This window comes from Astatotilapia calliptera, chromosome 18, assembly GCF_900246225.1.
Source record: "Astatotilapia calliptera chromosome 18, fAstCal1.2, whole genome shotgun sequence".
NCBI classification, from domain to species: domain Eukaryota; kingdom Metazoa; phylum Chordata; class Actinopteri; order Cichliformes; family Cichlidae; genus Astatotilapia; species Astatotilapia calliptera.
This window is the reverse complement of record NC_039319.1, coordinates 3,835,248-3,857,255: the sequence shown is the minus strand read 5'-3', so window position 1 is coordinate 3,857,255 and position 22,008 is coordinate 3,835,248. Positions and strand designations below refer to the sequence as shown.

Below are 22,008 nucleotides of genomic sequence, written 5' to 3'. Positions count from 1 at the left end.
TGTGGAAAAAAGTACAAATATGATTCTGCCAAGTTCCTTCCTGTTAAAAGGGAGTTTTTCCTTCCTGCTGTTGCCTAAGCAATCATCTGTTTGTTGGGGGTCTCTTTCAAACACTATCGGGCTTTTTTCCTTACAGTACACATTATCTTAAAAGAACTTTTGTTGTGATTTGATGCTACATGAATAACCTTGAACTAAAAAAGACCTTTCAAACTATCAAAACCATAAACCAATCTTTTTATACTTTTGGACCTATCACTCCTTCCTGGCTAGACATAAGATATAACCCAAACAACAGAGGCGAGATGTTCTTAAACACTGCTTCACAATAACTGTACAAGATAACAGAAGAACAAGGTGATGAAGAGGTCTGCTAGGAGTCCACACTCACTGTACTCCTCCTCTTCCTATACAAACATCTTTATCACCTGCACTGCTCATTAAGCTCCTCCTATTAATCTTTCTATTCAAAGATCCTACTGACTCACTGACCTACATTTGGCCCGGATGCAAAAACATTTGAATGAACGTTGAGATGACATTTACATGACAAATGCCGGGTCTGGGCTATCCTGCCTGTGCAAATCAGCACAGTACAGGGATGGTATGTCATAATAATATAGAGTGGATCATAAAGGTCTGAGTGTTATTACAATGTGGCAGCGCTCTGCTCAGGTGAAGGAATCAGTTTCTACACATAAAAGCAGAGAAGTCCTTCTTCCGCCTGCAGTGTAAACAGTTTACAGCTAATCTAATCTCTGGCTCTGAGGCTCACATGCATCGATCAGACCATCCTGTAAACCTCTTTACAGATGCTTATGTAGTGTCATGTATTGTTTGGGATTTTTATATTCACAGTATGTGGAGAAAGTAGATGGAGAAACACTGTGATTCGGACTTTTGCACCTTCTGACAGCTGGAACAGTCCAACACATCGTAAGTCTTACTTGTATACAATACGCTATACAGTAAGGTGAACACGGCACCAGCTACAATGAGCTCAATATTTCCGTGTATCTTTTGTCAGTTTTTCCCTGCTGTCCACTCTGACACAGTTTAAAGGTGCACGGGGAAAATATTTTTTATATTTGTCAGCAGTTTTTATGATGATCTTATTTGCCCCAGAAAGGAAAATAAATAATCCTCTTATCTGTCCCATAACCTTTGTCCATAATATCAGTATTTACACACCTCCATAGGAAATTGTCATGTTTTAGAGAATTTATTAAGATCTTTTGATCCTAAGAAAGACATCCAGTCACCTTCAAGTCAAATACCATGTTACACAGAATATCATTTGTAGCTATAGATGCAAGTAAAAATTGCCAAACTTAAGAAAAAACTCAAGGACGTGCCTTAAACTTGCATCCTTTCTAAGCTCCTCGCAACTTACAGGAGTCATGAGGAGTGATTCTTATAAGTGCAAAAAGCAGCAGGAAGCAGGAAGCACAGATGCTGTAACAGTCCAGTAGACATTCGCCTGAATATTTTCACGTCTCAATCTCTTGTTTCAAGTCTTATTAAGCACAGCCTGATTTTTTTTCCAAATTATGGTCACCATCTATGGCAATAGAGCTCCGTATACCTCAGGGTAGTGCTGTCTTGTGATTCACATGGTGTGACCTTTAGCATATATGGCTACAGGTCATCCTGCCTGTACCTTCTCAGTAAGATCTGTCCCTCACTTGTAGTGTCTAGTTTCTAAAAGCCATGATAATAAAACCCCAGGCTTTAAAAACATGACTTTTCAAACTAAAACTTTATAATGGTCTTTTTTGCGTTTCTATTTGGTTCAGAAACCTTAATCTGTCGAGTAAAATGACATCTGATAGTCTGTAAAACCGACCAGTGGACAAAAACCCCCACAAAAAACCTTCAAACCCTTTCTTAAAAACAAAAAAAACAACAAAAAAAAAACATGACAAGGAAAGTAATATTTAAGCACGAGTCTAAAGGGCAAAGTTCACATAAAACAGTTAGCGCTGCTTCAAGTTAGAGAAAAAATAAATAATAAAACAGCCTTAGGGAAAATTTGTGCCTGCCCTTAACTCGATGAATTACAAACATTTGGACCCAATTACATCCCCCTGTTGGTCCGTCGTGGTAACAGTCTCCCTGGCAGCACCCCAGCTGTGACTCTCATCAGAAGCCCGCCCTGCTGGCTGATGTGATTAACTGCGGCCCCTCATCCTGCATGTGTGGTGTCGAATACTTGCAGTCATCCCACTGAGGTGACCCGAGTAATGCGATAGCCACTTTTTACAGTGTTTGTTTGAAGTGCTTAACCTGTGGGACTCATAGCAGTGAAAGCAAAGTTTTTTAACACCGTGATGGCTCAAAAAGTTGAGTCTGTTCAGTCAGAAGAAGTCACCTGGATGAGTGACGAAACATTTCTCCGACTGAAAACGCGACGCCCAGATGAACACAATCAACTTTTTGGGATTTCCTTACCTGGATGGTCGAGCATGCATCATTTGTAAATGAAACATTTGTATTTGGGCAGCACTCATTATTAAATCTCCAACAATCTATGTTTTATACTAATACTGGGTAAAAAGAAAAGTATAATGTAGTATTTAAGCATGTTCTGGCTCTTTCTCTGGTCAGGTTCATTTTCATTTCTGTCATCAGCCTCATTGGGGCAGCAGGAAAAAGTTTCCAGTTAAGCCTAAAGTTCAAAAACTGCTCTGCACTCGACAAGATGCAGTCAAAGTGAAACATTTTCAATAAAGAAAGCCAAACGTTTTAATGAGTTGGCAGAGACCCAATAAAAGCTAAGAGCACAGTGAATATTGAAACAAGATAAATGTCAATGTCATCTGCGTCAGCTTATTCCACTGCCCACACATGGCAGCAGGAATAAGCTTTAAAGTGACACCCAAGAAAAATAAGATGAAAGCTCCACAGGTGTGTAAAGAAACGAGATCCATGCTCTGTCCAGGAATTCCTCTTCTGTTGCTCCTTTGGAGGTTTCTTCCCTTTCTTGTACTGTGTGTGTGTGTGTGTGTGTGTGTGTGTGTGTGTGTGTGTGTGTGTGTGTGTGTGTGTGTGTGTGTGTGTGCGTGCGCAAGAGAAACCCAGGGGAAAATCAGCTGTTTGGAATATTGGCCTATATAAATAAAACTGACTTCTCTCAAATGTATTGCATTACAGTGGATTCCAATGAAACATTTTTCAGTTACACAAACAATAATACATCTTAATCTGCTCTTTATTCAGCGTGTTCCAGAGAAATAATGGCTTCTTTAAAAAATATGATTAAATCAGCTGCTTCTGTTCTGAAACACTGCTTTCCCCAAATCCCAAAGAAAGCAGCAGCAGCCCCAGTATAAATGTTTATAAGATTAACATTTTTTTTTCTCTGCTCTTTTTGCAGACTCAGTGTAGAGATGATAGGCTAACACTAGCAAGCTACATTAGCTGTATGGGTCTCTGCACAGATCACATACCTGCTAATCAGTGCTAATTAATGGATTAACGAACCACTCATTAAAACTAGAACATAGACTGCGTGGATGGGTTTTACCTCAAAGCAGGTGACATTCATTTGTAAGATAATGTAATTAAAAAGGCTACAAAAGGCACAGACATGTTGGAGACGCCCAGTTCTGTGACTAGCAGACAGTTCACACCTACAGCTGCATAGCTCGGCAGCACTGCCCCTAATTTTTCACCAAAAATCCAAAATGCTGATTTTAAAAAAGCATTACACAGATAATGTTCGGATGACTTTTACATAAACATTTTGCGTATTGATCGCAATGTTGGTTGATTTTTTACCACGAATCTTCGTGCATTATCCCATTCGTATTTTGAACAATTCTAAAAAACTATAAACGTTCTACAACCAACAAATCTGTGCAGAGTCCCCGATAATCAAAATAGGATTACGGATAAAAGTATCACGTTACATTTTGACATTGTGTTCCTTCTATTCAAGAACTAAAAACAGCTGACAAATGCAGATATCTTCTCAAACTGACCTCCGCTTAATCTTTTCCCCCCTGACAGATAGCAGTAACAGACGCTGGAGCGCCTTTATGTTTATAGAAAGGCGTCAGTGGCTGATGATGGTGTAACTGTAGAGCAGAGAAAGGCATGCAGGGCGTCAGAACCTTCCAAAAAAAAAAAAAAAAAAAGATGGCTCTGAGACAGAGCCAGATAAATTCACAGAGAAGGAAATGAAGTCCAGATGGGGAAAAAACCCTGCAGGATCAGAAGAAAAAGCATCAGCAAACCTGCCTTACTGACGGCAGGAAATGTACAAGCGAGGGGAGCGAGGAGGGAATATTCTGCAGAATTACTGTGTCACAAGACACACATACCTTTGCATTTGTTATACTTGGCATTTAAAGGCATCTTGATCCGCTGTTTAGGTTTAATGTTGCTGCTGATGCACATGCGTGAAAGAAAGGAGATGCCCATTTATTTTTGAAACGATGCGGTTTTTCCAAAACTGTCAACACCTTGTGAAACGTGCAGCTTTTGCTTCAGCTATAATGCTGAATAAAAAGTTTTCTTACAAATGAAAAAAAATATCACTGTAGAAACGTGATAGTAGAGCCATAACCTTAACCTCACTTTAAGGAGCTTGCAAGTTCATTGCTGTGCTGACATGGATCTAATAAACCTGGGCAGGAAGTTGGATGCATGTCTGCTGTATAATGATAATCAGAGCCAACACGGCTGTCATTGCTCCGTTATTTGTCTCCACGCTACGTCCTCTTTGGCACGGTCATGGTAACAGCTGGAGGATACATCATACACAAAAAGCTTCTGCTACCACAACTCAACTGGATTTTGGAATCCCAAGCATTTTACTTCCATCTATAAGCTCTGAGTCTGTTTTGTCTTCATGTTAACCAGCACATCATTTCATGCTGCATTCCTATTTGAATAGCAAGTCGCACTGTGAGACGCTTATCCTAAATTTCAGTTGCAGAGTTATTGCCTCTTCACATTCCCTCCTTCATGTTAGTCAACTTTTATGTGGCCTGTGTGACATTTTTGGAAGGAAAACAGTTTGAATTGTCAAGCATGCATTTTTTTCTTCATTTGTGGTTGGGGTTGTCGCTAATGAAACTGAACATGTGTATAATGACAAAGAACAACTTCTGCATATCTCTAAAGCACAAACGCCATTAGATGCATTGAGAACAACAGTTGTTTTAATTTTCTAGTTGAAAAAATAAGACACCTCAACTTTCCTTTTTTTTGCCTTTTTACGGCTTTATTTGAAAGGGTGCAGTGAGCTTAACCGGCGCCAGAAACCTTAAGTTTAACCAGTGAAAGTTACCTTATTGGTTTGCTTCTGAAACTGTGTGTTTTTGGTGTACAGTCCCCATTTAGCATCATCTTTGTAGCTGTATGAATTATAAAAGATTTATTGTTACTAATAACAAGTTTCAAATGAGTTTCAGATAAGCTAAGCTAAATCCAGCCCACATTAACTGACATCTGCCGATTCAGCAGATTCTTCACATTCAATTAGCAAATATGATAAAAAAAAAGTGCTATGCAAGGTGCTATGTAGTCCAGCTTGTGGCCTGGTTGTTTCTGTACGGAGGTCCTGTGATTGCTCAAAAACACAAAGTCACACCACCGAGTTCTAACTCGACATATAAGTGTTCATCAGTCTCATTAATGTTCATGAATCAATCGTGTCAGTGCACTGCTCATTAAACTTTCTAACTAGAAATTAAACACTTTACCTAATTTTGCATAAATGGGCTATGTAAGTTTAAACCACACCGCAGGAGTAGTGGTTAGACTCGAGATTGTTTGCCCAAAACCACATCTTAATGAAGCTAAAACGATAAGTCAGAGATATGAGCCTGAAAGAAAGATCTAATCAACCAAGCCAGGAGTAATCTGTACACCAGATTCCAGACAAATCTGTTTCTCGCTCTTCAAGATAACTCAACAAATAACAGATGGGTGGACGAACTTCAGCCACAAAGTAACTAGCAAACCAAAAAAAAAAAAAAAAGACAAAAATGGAGCAAAAAGCCACGTTCACTAATGTTGTTGTCTTTGCTAACATTTAAAAAAAATAAATAAAAAAACCAAAATCAGGATTTAAAGGAAGTGAGATCAGCACATGTTATTCATAGACATGTATGCATGTATAACGCTGGACGTTTCCTCACATCTGACAGTAATCACAACTCTTCAGCTTTGGCTGAAATCTCTAAAAATGTAAAAAGGACTAAACTGGGTTTGTATTTCAGAGTCTCCGAAGGAATTTGTGTGTGTGGCTTAATCCCAAACCCAGCAGATATGTACAGAGGGAAAACGAGTGAAACATAATCCAACCCAGCTAAACTATTGATCTGAAAGGAAAATTCCACATAAACAGTCATTTTCGATTCCTCCCTTCTCTGAGCTTGCATCATCCAGATTTTTTCAGATATTAAGACATGACCCCAAAGCGGGATTTCAAAACACCAAACCAGCCTTTCTACTGCTATAAAGCCACATTCCACCCATAGCTTCTTTGTTTGCAAGTACTTCAGATAATCAAATGAGACCATTGGAAGTTGGTCCATCTGTAATCTGGTTTTGAGCAGTCGATCTCATTGTCAGTACAGACTTTCTACACATTCTGGACTTCTTCCTCCCCCGTTTATCCTCACAGCTATGAGTCAAGAGCTTGTGAAAGCGGAGCAGCAGCTGCCTGTTGCAGTCTGTCAGCGGGCCGGCAGCAGACATGCAGACTTGTCAAAATAACCGAAGCGAGCGATGAGACGGATTTTGCTCTGTGCTAAATCTGCCTGAGCCGGCAGAGCCTATGATCAGACCTATTACGAGGAAGAAGAGTGATTTAGTAGCTGTTTCTCAGGTATCCTCTCTGAACTATGAAGAAGCATTTTTGTGCCGCTCTACCTGATGATCCATCTGCTGTCATCTCGATTCTGATTGATTACAAAGGCCATTTGCTCCCACCCCTGTGGTTACAGTTAATAGTTCTGTAGGCGGGGTTGGGGTTACGGTTAGGGCAGAAAACACTGCTTCTATTATAACCCAAAATGTTAAAGAACAAACATGCTGTAGCTTAGCCTCAGTGTCACCACTAAGACATCTGAGCTGAATGTTGCTTGAAACTCAGTTGTCTCTTTTATTAGATCCATTATATTTAGTTCTCTTAACTCTTCACATGCACTGCAAGGACTGTTTTTGTCTGCATGTCAAAATAAACTGTTTTTCAAAACCAAAAGAAGGGAGTCTAACAGACAAACATATTTTAGATTTCTCAGATTCTCATATGATCAAGGATTCCTCGGGTCTGCAGGAACGTTCTTCAATGCCCTTTCTGCAGATCGTCCCCTCCAGAACAGACAGCGTCTCCAAACCTCTAACCAATTTTGCTAATGTGTGCATCTTACATTGAGCATCAGTGCAGACCCACAGTTCATCCACAGACTGAAATGAACCCTTTTAGCTCTTCTCCCTTTAAAGTCTCCCTCTCGTCTGATTGGTTGCCCCTCACAAACTTAGGATTTTAAACACCAAGTGGGTTGGTTTGAGATGATATAGCCCAACTTTGGGAAACCAGGATTTTAGAGCAGTCTGAAGTCTGAATTTTTGTACATACACTAAACCAAACTTGTGGCCCTGTTCAGGATGAGCACCATAACATCATAGTGTCTTTAAGATAGAAAATGAAGAAAAGCAAACTACAGCCACTTAGGTTAAAGTGCTCTGATTCTTATAAAAGAAGATTTCTGGGGGAGGATAGTCTCATCTCCTTATACCCATTTCTATTTTTGTTTTTAAAAAAAAAAAAAACTTTTGTTGTATAGTTTAAAAAGTAGCTGCAGATCCAACGAGCCTTGGAGCCTGTGGCCAGAAGATGAAGAGTTGTGTATGAAAGTATTATGTAAGCTTTCATGTAAGAAGGTCCAAACTTTCATCTTTATATCCATGTTCCCATGACCATGTGATCAGGCACAAAGAGCACATATACCAGCAATTGTTCAAATGCTTTCAGGACCTGATCTGTTATTTTCGGTCAAACTTCTCATTCCAACCAATCAACAATCAGAGTTTTCTGTGTGTAAACAGGAAAAATAAACTGTATGGGGATCTGCTGCCATCACATGACATCGTCCTATTTATGTTTATAGCACATGGGACACGAAAACATTCCTGGTTAGAATAAAGAGTTCCTGATTGGATGAACTCCCCTGCAGAGTGTGTGTGTGTGTGTGTGTGTGTGTGTGTGTGTGTGTGTGTGTGTGTGTGTGTGTGTGTGTGTGTGGAGAGAAATGAGCGGGAGGTCACAGAAAATTGTTGATGGGATGGGGGACAGAGAAAAAAAGAACAGCATGTGATAGAAAACTGAATGTCAGTGTGTTTGAAAGAAGGACCGTGGGGTACAGACGAGTCAGAGATTTCTGAGTTAAAGAATGTATGTGTGCATGTGTGTGTGAAGCGGAGTCTTTTGGCCCAGATCCCTTGTTTAGAAATCGGGTAGTAGCTCTGGTGGTGTGTGTGTGTGTGTGTGTTTCTGCACGCGCTTGCAGTGGAATCTGCAGAGGAGACGAGTGAGGCCACCAGTCGACAGCACAGCTGGTTACAATCACAGCAACTAAACACACACAGACACACACACAGAGGTCTGGTAGCCTACAGACGAATCCCCTGTCTATGTAATGGTGCTGCTAGCAGCTCTGATGCAGTTTAGCTGAAACAAAAATATTTTTTTGTCAAACCAACCAGAAAAAGCTCAAAATAATCACTTCTGTATTTTTACACCATCAAAAATCAACATGTGCCCCCAGAAAGTATAAACTATAATTGAGATTTTGCTTGCTTTGTTCTGAGTGTGCACATATTGATAGATAGAAAAATCTACCTCTACCCCATCATCGTCATCACCATACAACTTTCTTTGAGGCCAGAGATTTATTCATTGTGGCCATTTAATTATGTGATTGCAGCAGGTTTGTACTCGTGAAAAATCTATCAAAACCACAAATTCCCCCACTGTATTGTGTTCTTTCCATGTTCTCCGTGTCCACATCCAAGCTTGGCTTTTTAATGGATGTTTGACAAGGACTTGTGTGATTTGTCCAGCTGGAATGCTTTCAGATTTATTGTGCTGTTTGGATTAACAACAAAACAGTTTTGTAATGTTCTTCAAGCTTCACCACCAAAGTTTAAGTTTTATCCAAAACCCTTTACAGCGAGTAGAACAAGCCTTGAAATCTGCTTCATTATCCTGTAAATGTAATTCAAAATATGGAGCTTAAAAAGATATTATGGCTACAGGGCCGCTGAGAAAATCCACCAAGGCTCTTTATTCATATGCTGAATTTATGCATCACCTTGTTCTGCTTGTGTTTTTCACTGCATGTACTTTTCCTGGAATCTAAACTCTACATATGGCTCCTTTGCAATAAATAAATTTTATTATAAGAACTGAAGAAAAAGAAAGAAAGAGAAGAAGAAGCCCGAGGAAAACAAAGGAGACGAGGATGAGTAGTGGTGGTAGTAACAGTAAATCACTCTGAACCCTTTAAACTGGGGTTTGACCAGTTTCATATTTGATCCTTGATGCAGCAGAAACTGTTGTTGGCTACTCTGACTTCAGTATTGTGTTTATAGCTCTTCCCTTTGGTTAACCATGACCCTCTCCATTAAAACATTCCCTCTAATTTTCCCCTCTTTCCAGCTTCTGGCCCAAAGAAAAAAAATGTCAGGCCAGAGATTGGGTGGCTGTGATGAATTGATTGGATAATTTCGACCATACGGGAGCATTCAGATGTTATTAAAGTAACAAGATGGCATTTGTCAAAGGTTAGCATGACTGTTGCGTACAGCGAGCACAATGCCCCCTTTGTTGACAGCTTGTTTCGCTGGAGAAAGTGCTGGCTCAGGTTTGTTCTTTAAACCATAAGCACAAAATGGTTGAGAGCCATTTGCTCCACATATTCCTTTGCGTTTCACCGGAGCAGGAGGGTTTGAAAGGTTTCTTTACTTTAACTAGGATGGGCAGCAACAGAGCTGCTTGTTTGCTAGCTCACTGTGCGATGCAGGACAATGCATACACCTAAAACGTTGTAAGGACAATAACACAATGCAGATATCATGTGTTCAAGGAGGAGTAATCAACATTATGGTAACATCCTGTCATCAACACTCCTGGTTACAGCTACTACTGTTCACACCAGCACTAACTAGCACGATGAGACTTATTAACTTGGATTAACCAAGAAAATCACCTTCTTTTGGTCCCTTTAGCATCTCAACTGTTCTTTCTCACAACTCAGGAGATTAAGCCAGCCAACTCTAATTGTGTTCCCTCTCACTTGGCACTTTTCTGTTTTTGGCTGCCAAACAAGGACCACCATTACGTGGCGTCCAGTTTCTAACAAACGTCTGATTGAAAGGGACTCAAAATCCTTCGCCTTATTTGGTTTGGTGCTTTTCATCGCCTGGTCAATAGCGCAAACATGGAAACACCAGAAACAAGCACAACAATACTTTAAACCTCTCAAAAACAGAGTGGAACAGTAAAAGTTTATGCAAATAACCACACTAACCACAGGACAAATAACAAGGCTAAATTCATCTGAAGCTCTTTGGTCACAGTGCAGTAATGTTTAAGAATTCAACCACCTGCATAAATACTCTGCAAAGGCGTCACAAGGCCGCCATTTCTGGGAGAATAAAACGATCCAAGCAAAATAGTTAACTTAGTGTTTGGACTGTTTAACAGGGTTAAAACTGTCCAACTGTGTAACCCCAGCCCTGCATTTTAAAATTAACTCCCTTAAATTGAATGCAAAAAAACCCCAAAAAACAGCAGGCAGCAACTTTTGAGGTAAGGGTTCAGATTAAGAATGTTAAGGCTGATGTGATGCACTATGTTATATAGACAGAGACACAAATCCTTTCCTAAGAAAAAGGGGAAAAATACAACTTGAAGCTGTGAAAAACCATTTCGAAGTGCCAAAGACCTTAGCCAGGTCTGAAGACTTCTCTTCTAACAAGATAGTAACTCACAGTGTAAATCTTTAAGCTTGCACTGCATTTGGGCAGCGGTTAGGGTGCGGCTTAGGTGCCAGCACGGATGAGCCAATGTCTGAGGGAATGTGAGACAGCTTTTTTAAGGGCACTGGTGTGTGTCTGTGCTGGGAAATGGGACATGTGTGCTCTTACACAGAGAACAATGGCAGGTGTTCATGTGGTTTTACAAAGCATTTTAAAAAGTAAAAACAGACCCTTTTAAGTAGGAAACAGCAATTTGTTTATGGTTACATTTATGCAGCTATTCTACATTCTTTTAACATTTTATAATTAGGCCATTCTTTAACACTGTCATGCATGAATTATGACAACCTCAATCAGGATTTTTGGCTTAAGTATTTTTATTCATCTTTTCATGCCTAGAGACGAATAAAAATACTTAATGAACGGGTTAAATAACAATAATTACAATGACACACATCATACATCTATAGTAACATGAAACAGCCAGTGGGTGGCAGGGTATGGAGGGACACATTGGTGTCCAATGTAGTGGTTTATGTGCAAGTGTGCCATCAACACTGACACAAATACAAGAAAACAGCCTTTGACTAGCTGCCCACTGCAGTGGCCACTATGTGTGAAAGGGTTAAAATAATGAGCACTGCCACTACTATGATTTATTATTCTTGAAATGCTTTTTCATATATATGTTTTAAGGAAGTGACTAAAACCAGAAGCTGACTTTAGTGAATTTGAGCAAATCCACCTACAGCTGACATAGAAAGAAGAAAATCAGAATCAACCCCAAAATTCTATTTATACTATACTATATTAGGTTTTTAAGCCATAAAAGTGTTTGCAAAAAGTCTATGTATAATCCACCAAAAATATCAGTTTAATCTATGTTGTATTTACAGTGAACATTAGGAACTAAATCAAGAAGCTGTCCTGCAGGTTTGTGTTTTGGGAAACCCCTCATCGATACCCTGCTAGGTCTCTACATGTGTTTCTTGGAAGTTAAATAACCAAACCTTTGAATCAGCTTCACACTGTGTAAACCTGAAAACTGAGTCCCGTTTGTAATAAATCTGAGCTGGAAAGCCAAACTTTTTCTGACAGGATATCCCAGAGGAGCCAAAGATCCATGTAGGGATATGCTTTGATTGCACTGTCAATTAATCCTACAGTCATGTACAGACCAGTAAGAAGCTCCAGAAAGATACAATAGCTCTCTCACGTCCCCATTTCCTGGCACTGATTTAAAGCAGAGGAAAGCTCTCTGACCCAACCATCTCTTTCACCTGCTCGTTTCTAGATGGTTATCCCTGCTGTTGTGCAATGTTTGAGCAACTCAAGATATTCATGGGAGAATGCTGCAGAGCTGATGGATGAAGGTAATGTACCTTGACAAACCAAGCTGTCAACGCAAGCACTGATAGCGCTGATGGACTTCAGATTGGTTCTGGTTTTTGATGCTAGTGGTTCAGATTTTGTTTTTTGTAACCTGCCTCATATTACTTCTGCCGAGTTATCCCAGGGACTGAAACTGCAAATTCAGCAATATTTAGCAAGTAAACCACATGTTGATGAACTGTTGAAGCTCAGTCAGGACCACCATACTCAAAAGAAGATTATTATTTCCATCTGTGGTAATTTTTATTTGATGGAATAGCTGTGTGCTTAAAACCTCCCTGCCCTTTAGCATGCTGATGTGGATGTGGAGAGAACTCCTTCGCACTCTTGGAATCCCAGAAGCAGCCAGACCCCCTGCACAGATTATGCTAGGTGAGACTAATAAGACTTGCATTGAAGGGCATTAGTGGAACCGTCAGCTGTTGTGCAGATCAGCTGAGCTTCAATTCATGGTCAGTCTTCATATTAATATGTAGGATTTTCACCAGGGACAAAAAAAAAAAATCAATCACTGTGTTGTTCTCATCAAGTATTGCTTGGAGGAAACTTACATAGATGTACTTCTGTTTATAGCGCAGGTACAGGTTGTGCATGATGGCGCCCTCGTGAAGGTCCTCAAGGCTCGCCATGTCCTCCACCCCTCTGATGCTGCTACGGTGCATGGGTTGCACTTTCTGCCTGGTGAGCGTATTCTGCTTGTAGGTGTACACCTGGGTCAGAAAATGGAAAAAGTCCATATGTAAACTACGTAAATGATAATCACATGAATCCACATTGACATTCTAAAAGCAGAGGATCAAAGAACTACTGCAGGAAATCTTTGAAGTAGAATTAATAAAATCAACCCTCATCTTACTCAGACTTTATTTCCCCAACTTTAGGGGCGATATATCCCCTAAGAGGCAATCATGTTAAAAATCACAGGAAATCATTTATCCCTACAGCAGAGCAGTTTCCTGAGATGCTGTTTTATAGCAGAATTGGTCCATGTCAACTTCCTCTTAAAGTCTGATCTGGTCACAGGTCATTTAGTTTCTGGTTTAAGGCCAGATGTGGACATCAGGCTGCCAGTTTTCTACCACAAGTTTTACAAGTGCATTTTTAGATTTGAATTTCATTCGGTTTGGCTCTTTTGTGAGAGAATGAGCCAGACGAGAACAGATAAAGGCAAGAGCACCAGACCACAGCAGTTTCTGAGAAATGTTAAAAAGCTCAGACTTCTGAAAACCCAGATGTATCGAACAAAGCCGACGGCATTTCCCCCTTTTACTTTGAAACTCAACATAATTAAAGTTCTAGAATTAAATTGCATTCACGTGCGTTTATCAGGGATAAACTAGAATGAGAAAAAACATGAAATTCCAAGAACACATAGCAAACATTGTTGTGGTGCATAGTTTCATGTCTCAGTCATGATGAAGCGTAACAGAAAACAGCTGAGAAAAATGACTGAACCATGACAGGAAATATCGATGTGTCCAGCTTAACACAACTTCTTTTTCTACAAATTGCAGATATTATGGATGTCAAAAGTAAACCATAATAACTGTATGCTTTTACAATGAATAGTATTCTGTCTGACAACTTTGATCTTATGTTACTCAAAGGATGAGATGCAAAGTTTGGTGGTTACAGGCAAACACAATATATTTGATGTAGAATTTCCACATGTTAAAGGTTAAAGGTGTCAAAAACCCACTGATTATGAATTCTAGTGAAGACAGGACACAATGCATGCAAGATACAACTTCAGAAAACGGTAGAGAAGTAGGAATACCAGAGGCACAGACTATGAGAGAGACACAGCACACTGAAAATCTATGAGTGAATTACACAAGAGCTAAGATGATGGTAGAAATCTACCTCCCAGGGGAAAAAGCAGTTTACATTTTATTTAGGGACAAAGCTGCAAGCCATTTATCAGAACTGACTGCTGATTCAGTGCATGCAGTCTCTATGCTCCATTGAAAGGTCAATATAGATAATGTTTCAAAATACCTCCTTTAAAAATGTTTTTTTAAATGCCTTGAGACATTTTGAGATGGCTGTCAAGGCGAGAATCTCTTGAAGGGTTTAAGAAATGTCACAGTGGTCAGATATCCCTGCTTCTTTTGAAAACAGGTGCTTTTATTTTGCATAAAGAGAAAGTGCACAAGAATACTGAACAAGATGGATCTTTAGTTTTTTTGTGAATCAAAAGAAAAACTACAAAGAAACAAATGAAAACCTTAGATTTGTTTTAGACCTCCAGCTGAAAATACACCTCCATTAAGCTGCTATTATTTTGCAGGTGGCAGCATTTAACTGGAAGGTTTCATGTAAAAGTATTGTAATTCCTCACAGCTTATAATTCAAGGCTTGTTGTGATAAACCTGACCCTGAGCCTGTAGACTACATGAAATCTGGAGCTGGACAAGGGCAGCCATCAGTAGATGTCTTCTTATCATGTGTCTGAGGACAAGGCCGAACAGCTTCTTGAGACTAAACTCTCGTCCTGCAACGTCTCGTCAAAACTAGTGATAGCTGTTAAATACCCCACTGCATTTTCAAACCATTATGAAACTCAGTCTGTCATTTAATTACCAAAGTTTTCTAAACTTGTATTACTTCCACCTTATGTTCAGTCTTCTGTGTGTTTCATAAAACTATTACTGAGATAAAAGCCAACTTTCTATCTTGCTTGTGATTCAGTTTGGAGGGCAAATTAAGTTCACTCTTTGCATAAATGTATAAATTGTTGGTTTCCATCATCAGACAGCCTTAAAAGTCTGATCAAACACTACATTTAACTCTGAAGAACTCAAGCTAATCAAATCCTTAAAGGATTGGTGCACAGATCAACCCACCATCCATTTATTTCATTATTATTATTATTTGGTTGAACTAACTGTGCAAAATCCAAACAGACTCAGTTTGTTGAGATCTGATGCATGTTTACACTGTAGTTAAGGACATCAGGCCTCAACCACCACAAAGGCTTCTCGTGGAGATTTGTTGTTCAGAATGTGAATTTATGCATGCAAATAAGCCGGAGACACACCTGTCTGTTATAGCGAAGAGAGACAAAGACTAAGCGGACATTTGAGCGCTGAAACATGTAACGTGTGATGTCATGACTTCTGCTTGTTGGAAAGCCACAATTTCTCATCCGTGTTCTTTGGTAAAGTATCTTTCCTTAAAAATTGATTTGGCCTTCATGGTCAGACCACAAACTTGAGTCTGAACATCATGCAGAAGTCACAACGTTGATAGCAGTATCAGAAAGAAAGGACATTTACCATATACTATTTTTGACCATTTCTGTATTAAAATATTATATTTATTAACTTTTTTCACCTCCAATTAGTCTTCTGGAATTATTTGTAATAAAAATGAAATCCAAATAGAAAAGTAAACACAGAAGGAACAAATCTAGAGTTTCAACCATGCAACAGGCTTAAATCTCTTCAGCATTTCGACAAAGAGGCCATTCTTCTAAGCAGCTTTCTACAGTCAGTCAGTAGTGCCAACTGTTTAAGGCCACACGATGGTCCAGTTGTGAAAAGCAAGAGACAGAGAGGTTAATTTAGGGCAGACCTCCAATTATCACTGCTCTGCAGGGAGTTGCAGCCTGCAGGATCACCAAGGGAGATGTGCTCAAAATAATGACCCATCACTGCAGGAAGGTCTGGGCATCTTTCAGAAGACAACTATCAGATTCTGAAGTAGAAAACTGTCCTCACTGCTGGACTCTGTTGGTAATCGCTTTTATTTAACTGCTATAAATTCATCAGTGAGGTATTACTCCATCTGACTTTAAGTCTAGTTGGCTTTGGGATGGAAAATGCAGAGCAGCCAAACCCTCTGCTGTCTCAGCCTTTTCTCCAAACAACCAAACCACGAAGTATTTTCAGCAACACACATGAACGGGGCATTTCCCAGATATTTCAGTAACCTTTAGCAATGACACACGAGGTGAAATAATGCAGCATTTCAGTTATTGCAGAACTTCGGGATACAGAGCATTACAGCACATTTTATCATCCTCTCTTCCAACAACGGCCTCTACTGGAAACAAAGTGCTGAACATAATGAGACATTTAGCAGTAAAAGCTCAAGATGTTACCGACCAATATACGAGCTAAAAAAAAAAAAAAAAAGAGTGAATACTGGACTTCAACACATTTCACACAAGAACAAGCCGGCACATTAAAGACCAGCTAATGTAAAAATGTTTCCATTCTCACATGTGGTTCTGCTGGTTAATCAACAAGAACTTTAAGGCTACAAGCTAAATGTTGGTCAAGCATTAAAACTGTTTACACTACAGGTGTAGCTGGTGCTTTAACTGCTTCAGACCTTATCTTCACCGTACACTTTGGAATTACATGAAGCCCAAAGCCTAAAAATCCTAAAAACATTCAGGGAGTGCTGACTTCATGTGAAAACGGCTTTAGAGACGAGCTAGAGTTTGCATATTCACCACATTAAAACAATCACCACTCCAAAGGTCATTCTGGGAAATGGTAAAGCCGTAGCTTATAGGATACCAAAAGAGGAAAAAGTTGGCTTGTGGTTTCAATAGGCTGGAAAAAACATAAATAATGAAGTGAATATTCCATCATTTGAAAATTTGAAAAACAACGTAACAGAAAATTACAGAAAGACGTTACAAAGATGCCGTGTACTTTAAATTCTTTCTTTTGTCCACATAAACTATTGTTACCAAGAATAAAAATGAGACCCTTATGAACCAGCCATCTCAGCGTATCCACACACACAAACTCAAACAGCAGAGGGGCCCTGAAGCCATTTGGTGACCCGCTGAGGCCGAGGGACTCTTCCAGAAGAAAACAAGTCTCTGTCTGAGGAGTCGATCACATCTGACCCCCCACCCCCACACACACATTAACACCAAAACTGCCCTTCAGCATCCTGCCAGGCTTCATTTCTCACATTCCTCTCTCGGTGACGCTTCAGGGGATTCAGTTCATCTCTCAAATGTGTTTTTCCTTTAGATGGATGAAACGTGATCGAGTCCAAGAGCCGTTCAAAACCTGCCGGCATGTTCAGACGGGTTCATTACTCCAGGTCAGAACACCACATAAGTCAAAATACTTTGACTTCTGGTAACGAAAGCTAAACTGAAAGAGGTTTACACTTCTGTAGTCACCTCACTTGCAGTTTCCATGACTTCTATTTTACTAACTTCGACATGTCTCTGACATCCCCCCATACATTCCTGTAGCACCTGTTTTCAAACTATATATGAAACCCTCAGCTATAGCGCTCCTGTCTTTAAGTTTCTCAGTTATTCATCTGTTGGTGTCGTCTTGAAGTCTGTCAGGTTTGTTCAAGATGATCTTTACAAAATGTCAACACTAATCATAATAAGTTCAGCACTAATGTTGGGCTATAAATGTATGAAGCATCCTTAGTGTGTTTTGCATGATGTTAAATTTCCCCAAAAACCTGAGTAATTTAATTTAGCCACTTCTTAGCAAAACGTTTTTCTGTGACAAACAGCAGCTTCAGAATTCATGTCTAAAGGTCTGCGTTAAACAAACTTTATTTCAGGCCTCCAACAAAAACTAATTCAAACTGACTTCAACATGAGAGAACAGTAAAGGTACAAATATGAACTCATTTCCAAGTTTTAAGAATCATTCCCGGGGCAGAAAGGTTTAGGTTGAGCCTCGTCATTCTGTAACTTTCCAAGAGATCATAACTCGTGTGAATGGTGAGTTTGTCAGATCACAATCACAGTCGTAAGATCAGGATTTTAGGAGTGCAGAGCTCTACTCTCTATGGGTCATAACGGGATGTGGCTGTTTCCCTTCGTTTTTGTTGTCTGACAGCAAACATCTGAGAAAACAAGAGCTTCTTTACTCGGCCACATTAAAATGCTGACTGCCTCAGATGAGGGAGTTGCTCAAGGATGTTGACTAAACTAGCTCAACACTCGGTATACGTCAGTTTGGCATGGGCTTTGGGCTTTTTAACTTTTATGTGTACAATAAAAGGCATCGCTATCCCAAAGTAAAGGAATTGGGAAACCCCAGAAAGAAAGATGCGTATATGAATGCCATTTCAAACTATTTGCTTTTCCCTATGAGGCAAACTGTTGTACGGTGAACAGTCTTGTTAGACTAGTCCAATGTAAACACTGTTTATAGCCAGCAGTCAAACATGCGAGCCCTGAACCTTAAGGGCAGGTATTTACTTTTTACACACCTTTATCTGTCAGGTAACAACTTCACCTTCACCTTTTCACTTTGTACTTATTTCAACTAGGATGTTACACAATGAAGTTAGAAAAAATCCACCTTTTAACACCCCAAAAACCTTGAGCATATATATATATGGCTCTAAATACCATCTCTTTCCTTATTTTCCTTTTAGAGGTTCAGTCCTGGATGGAAAATGGCAACCTCTTATGTTATGAACAGTATTCTATGGTTGTAGCACTAGGAGAGCACAGATTGTTCATCCACAATGACCCAATTAGATTTCTAATTGGTTCAGTTGTCTTCGTGGAGGTCCACGCCTTGAAAACAAAGCCACGGGGGCCCGAGCGCTAAGCCTATAGTGACAGATGCTAACAGGAGTAAATCTCAGTGAAACAAAGCCATTACACAGCATCACTGCACGCGAGGAGGATGCAGGGGTGGGGTCACTGCTGTACTCCTGGATCAACAGGCTCTATTCCTGGATCAAACCGGATAAACTCTGTTGTTTTTGCTTAGATGGATCCGGAAAGTGAATTCACTTTACGTTCAGGCAATTAGAGAGGAACTTAAAATTAGCAGCGAAGGATTTTCCCCTCGACTGGTCCATCACCCATCATGGTGATACTTATTCCATGGCCTGTTCTCTAAGAGAAGTGCAGATTTCGTCAGATTATCGGCCAGTAGCTCGCTCTGAAAGTCTCAAATGACCCCAATAAATTTTTTTTTTAATTTGCTACTTTTTTTACTTGAAATATTGCCAATATCTTTTCATAAAGCAAAACAAGGGGCTTCTGAATCATTTTATCCCGGCTATATGTTTATAATATAGCCTTTAGTACTTACTTTTTCTCTATTTTTTGCTTATGTGAAATTTTCCTACTTTTTTCTATCAGTTTGGCGAGCCACATGGCTGTAATTACCACGATGAAAGGATATGAGTCAAAGGTGTAATTCCCAGACTAAAAACAATTTAAAAGCCTTTATCTGCTTCTTATCTTTAGCTTCAGTTTATAAAACAGGGAATTTCCACTGTGGTGTTTATAGTTGTTTGATACTACTGCATGTAGTCTCCATGGGGAGTCTGACAAATCCTCTCAGGTGATTTTGCTTCTTGGATGTTTAATCTACAAATTTTTAAATCAGGGGGAGTGGAGACGTGCCCGCCAAATGTCCGAGATAACAGCTAGCCCAGAGCTAGTTCAGCTAGTTCTATGCTGCTAGTATTTATATTGTTTTTGCACCCACACCTATTAGAACAGGTGTGGGTTAACAAAAGCCTTAATGAAACAGCATTAGGACCTAAAATGTCTGAACATCAGACTGAGTCTGTGTGTTAACAGACACCAAAAGGCTGCAGGCGGCTAATTACTTCAGTAACATTTAATAATCACTCTGACTTTTCGTGCCAGTAATCAGTTTGTCAGGAGAGGGGAAATGAAACTCTTCATTATGTGTTGTTAGGAGGGAAAACTGAGCCCTCCGGCCCCTCGCTGTCCCTCGCTCTGTCAGCGAGTTGAACAGGTAACCATCCACTCTCCTCCAGCTTCACTCCCCCACCTTTCATCATCATCAAAAGCAGCAGCTGCTCTTTGAATCACCATTCATCTCCTCCTGTATTGTCCTGCAGTCAGTGAAGGAGGAGGAGACTGTCTGCACCGTCAAAAACACTGAAACCCGAGCAAGACGAGAGGAACTCTGCAACCTCTGACAGAAAGGTGTCCACACACACACACACACACACACACACACACACACACTCTAACATTTAACAGCACTTTAACCACTGAAGGCCACTCAAAGCTTCATTATTCTCTCTGGGTAGAAGGAATAAAAGTTTGAATTTTATCCCGAGTCTGGTGTCACCAAATTTATCCTCAGGATTAAGAGCTCAGCAGATTTAATGGCTTTAGCAGCTAGATTACACTCAGGCTGAACACACTAATTCCAATTAGTTCAATAGTTTGTTGTTTGTCACTAAGTGTAAGTGACACCGAAGTAACAGAAAAAGGACACATTTAGCAGCAGGGTGCTTAAACGCTGACAGAAAATTAAACGCAGTATGTTGTCTTTGCATTACTTCAAAAAAAGGAGAAAGAAGCATTCAAAGATTGTTGTTTGACCATGTGCAATAGGAATAAATGACACGTGTACACATGTGCACAGTGCTGTAAGCAACAGGTTGGGCTAATTTTATATTTGGCTAATTTTGGGAAATAATAATAATAATTAAATACAACTCCACTCCAATAACACACTTTTATTCTTTAAGCCTTAAAAACCATCAGAAAGCGTGCAGCGTTGCACTTGTACTAGTGAAGCACTTCAGTAACTTATGAGCCCACAGCGTTCACTCTGTAGCCACTGTGATGTTAACAGTGTTGCAGTAACGTGTTTCTGACTCGTCAGCTTTGGATTTCCTCACAAGGAGCAGCATTTGCGCTGAAGCTGAACAGGTGACCTTCATCTCCAGTTACACACAACAGACAACTGGCAGACACACACGAACACACACCTTCATATTTAAATCTATGAATTAGAATGAGTTCACACAAATGCACAAAAGGACAATGGACATGCATGCAAACACACTTGTTTGTATCACGACTTCAGCACTCGCTTAATGATACAAAGGAGGTACGATGTCTTGCTCAAGGGCACACACTGCAGTCACATACTGTTTTAAGGCACTTTTTTTAGTTACAGGAGAGCCGACGGAACAGAAGGCCACTCCTGATGCTAGTCACACTAGTTTGTGGTGTGCAGTAAGCGATTATAAGTAACCATTACTAGTATTGTTGAGGCTCTTGAGCAGAGTGTAGTGCCTTTATGTTCTTAACTCTGAGCTTATCAAAAAGAAACCGTTCAACACACAATCCTCAATAAGATTATCACAGCTGTTTACAGCAACTGAAGGAGCTGAGAGAAAAATAAACTATATGAGAAAGAGGAGATATAAGACGAGTAATATGAAAAGCAGAAATAAAAGGAAATCAAAAAGATGAATAACAAGAAAATATAGAAAAAAGACAAGGATGGAAGAGAGAAAAATAAGAAACAGGTGGGAACCCAAAGAATAATGAAGAGATCGAAGGAAAAAGAAGGATTAAAGAGTCATTTAACATTTAAAAAAAAAAACGAATCCCAAAAATAAATGAGAAAAAATAAAACCCAAACAAGTTAAATTATCAAATGATTAGAGAATTAAAATAAAACAATTTAAAAAAGAATTTAATTTTAAAAAATAAAGAAAAATTAAATGGACAACAGAGATGGATGTATTGGAAAAAAAAAAAAAAGAGAAAGACACAAGAGAAGAAACAGGTACAGGAAGTGAAGGTACAGGTAAGATGAGTAATACGAGGAAAACTTTATTAACAAAGACAACTTTATCACCACAAAGCATAATTTG

The 22,008-nt window shown here is 39.6% G+C and overlaps 1 protein-coding gene across 1 annotated transcript in view; it reads right to left on the bottom strand.

The window, feature by feature from the left end:
* Positions 1-22,008, bottom strand: part of myo10 (myosin X) — a 127,514-nt gene that overhangs the window by 58,103 nt on the left and 47,403 nt on the right. The window contains exon 3 of the mRNA XM_026149129.1: positions 12,942-13,100. Within this exon, the coding sequence (XP_026004914.1) occupies positions 12,942-13,100 (159 nt within the window). The remainder of the gene's footprint in view (positions 1-12,941; positions 13,101-22,008) is intronic.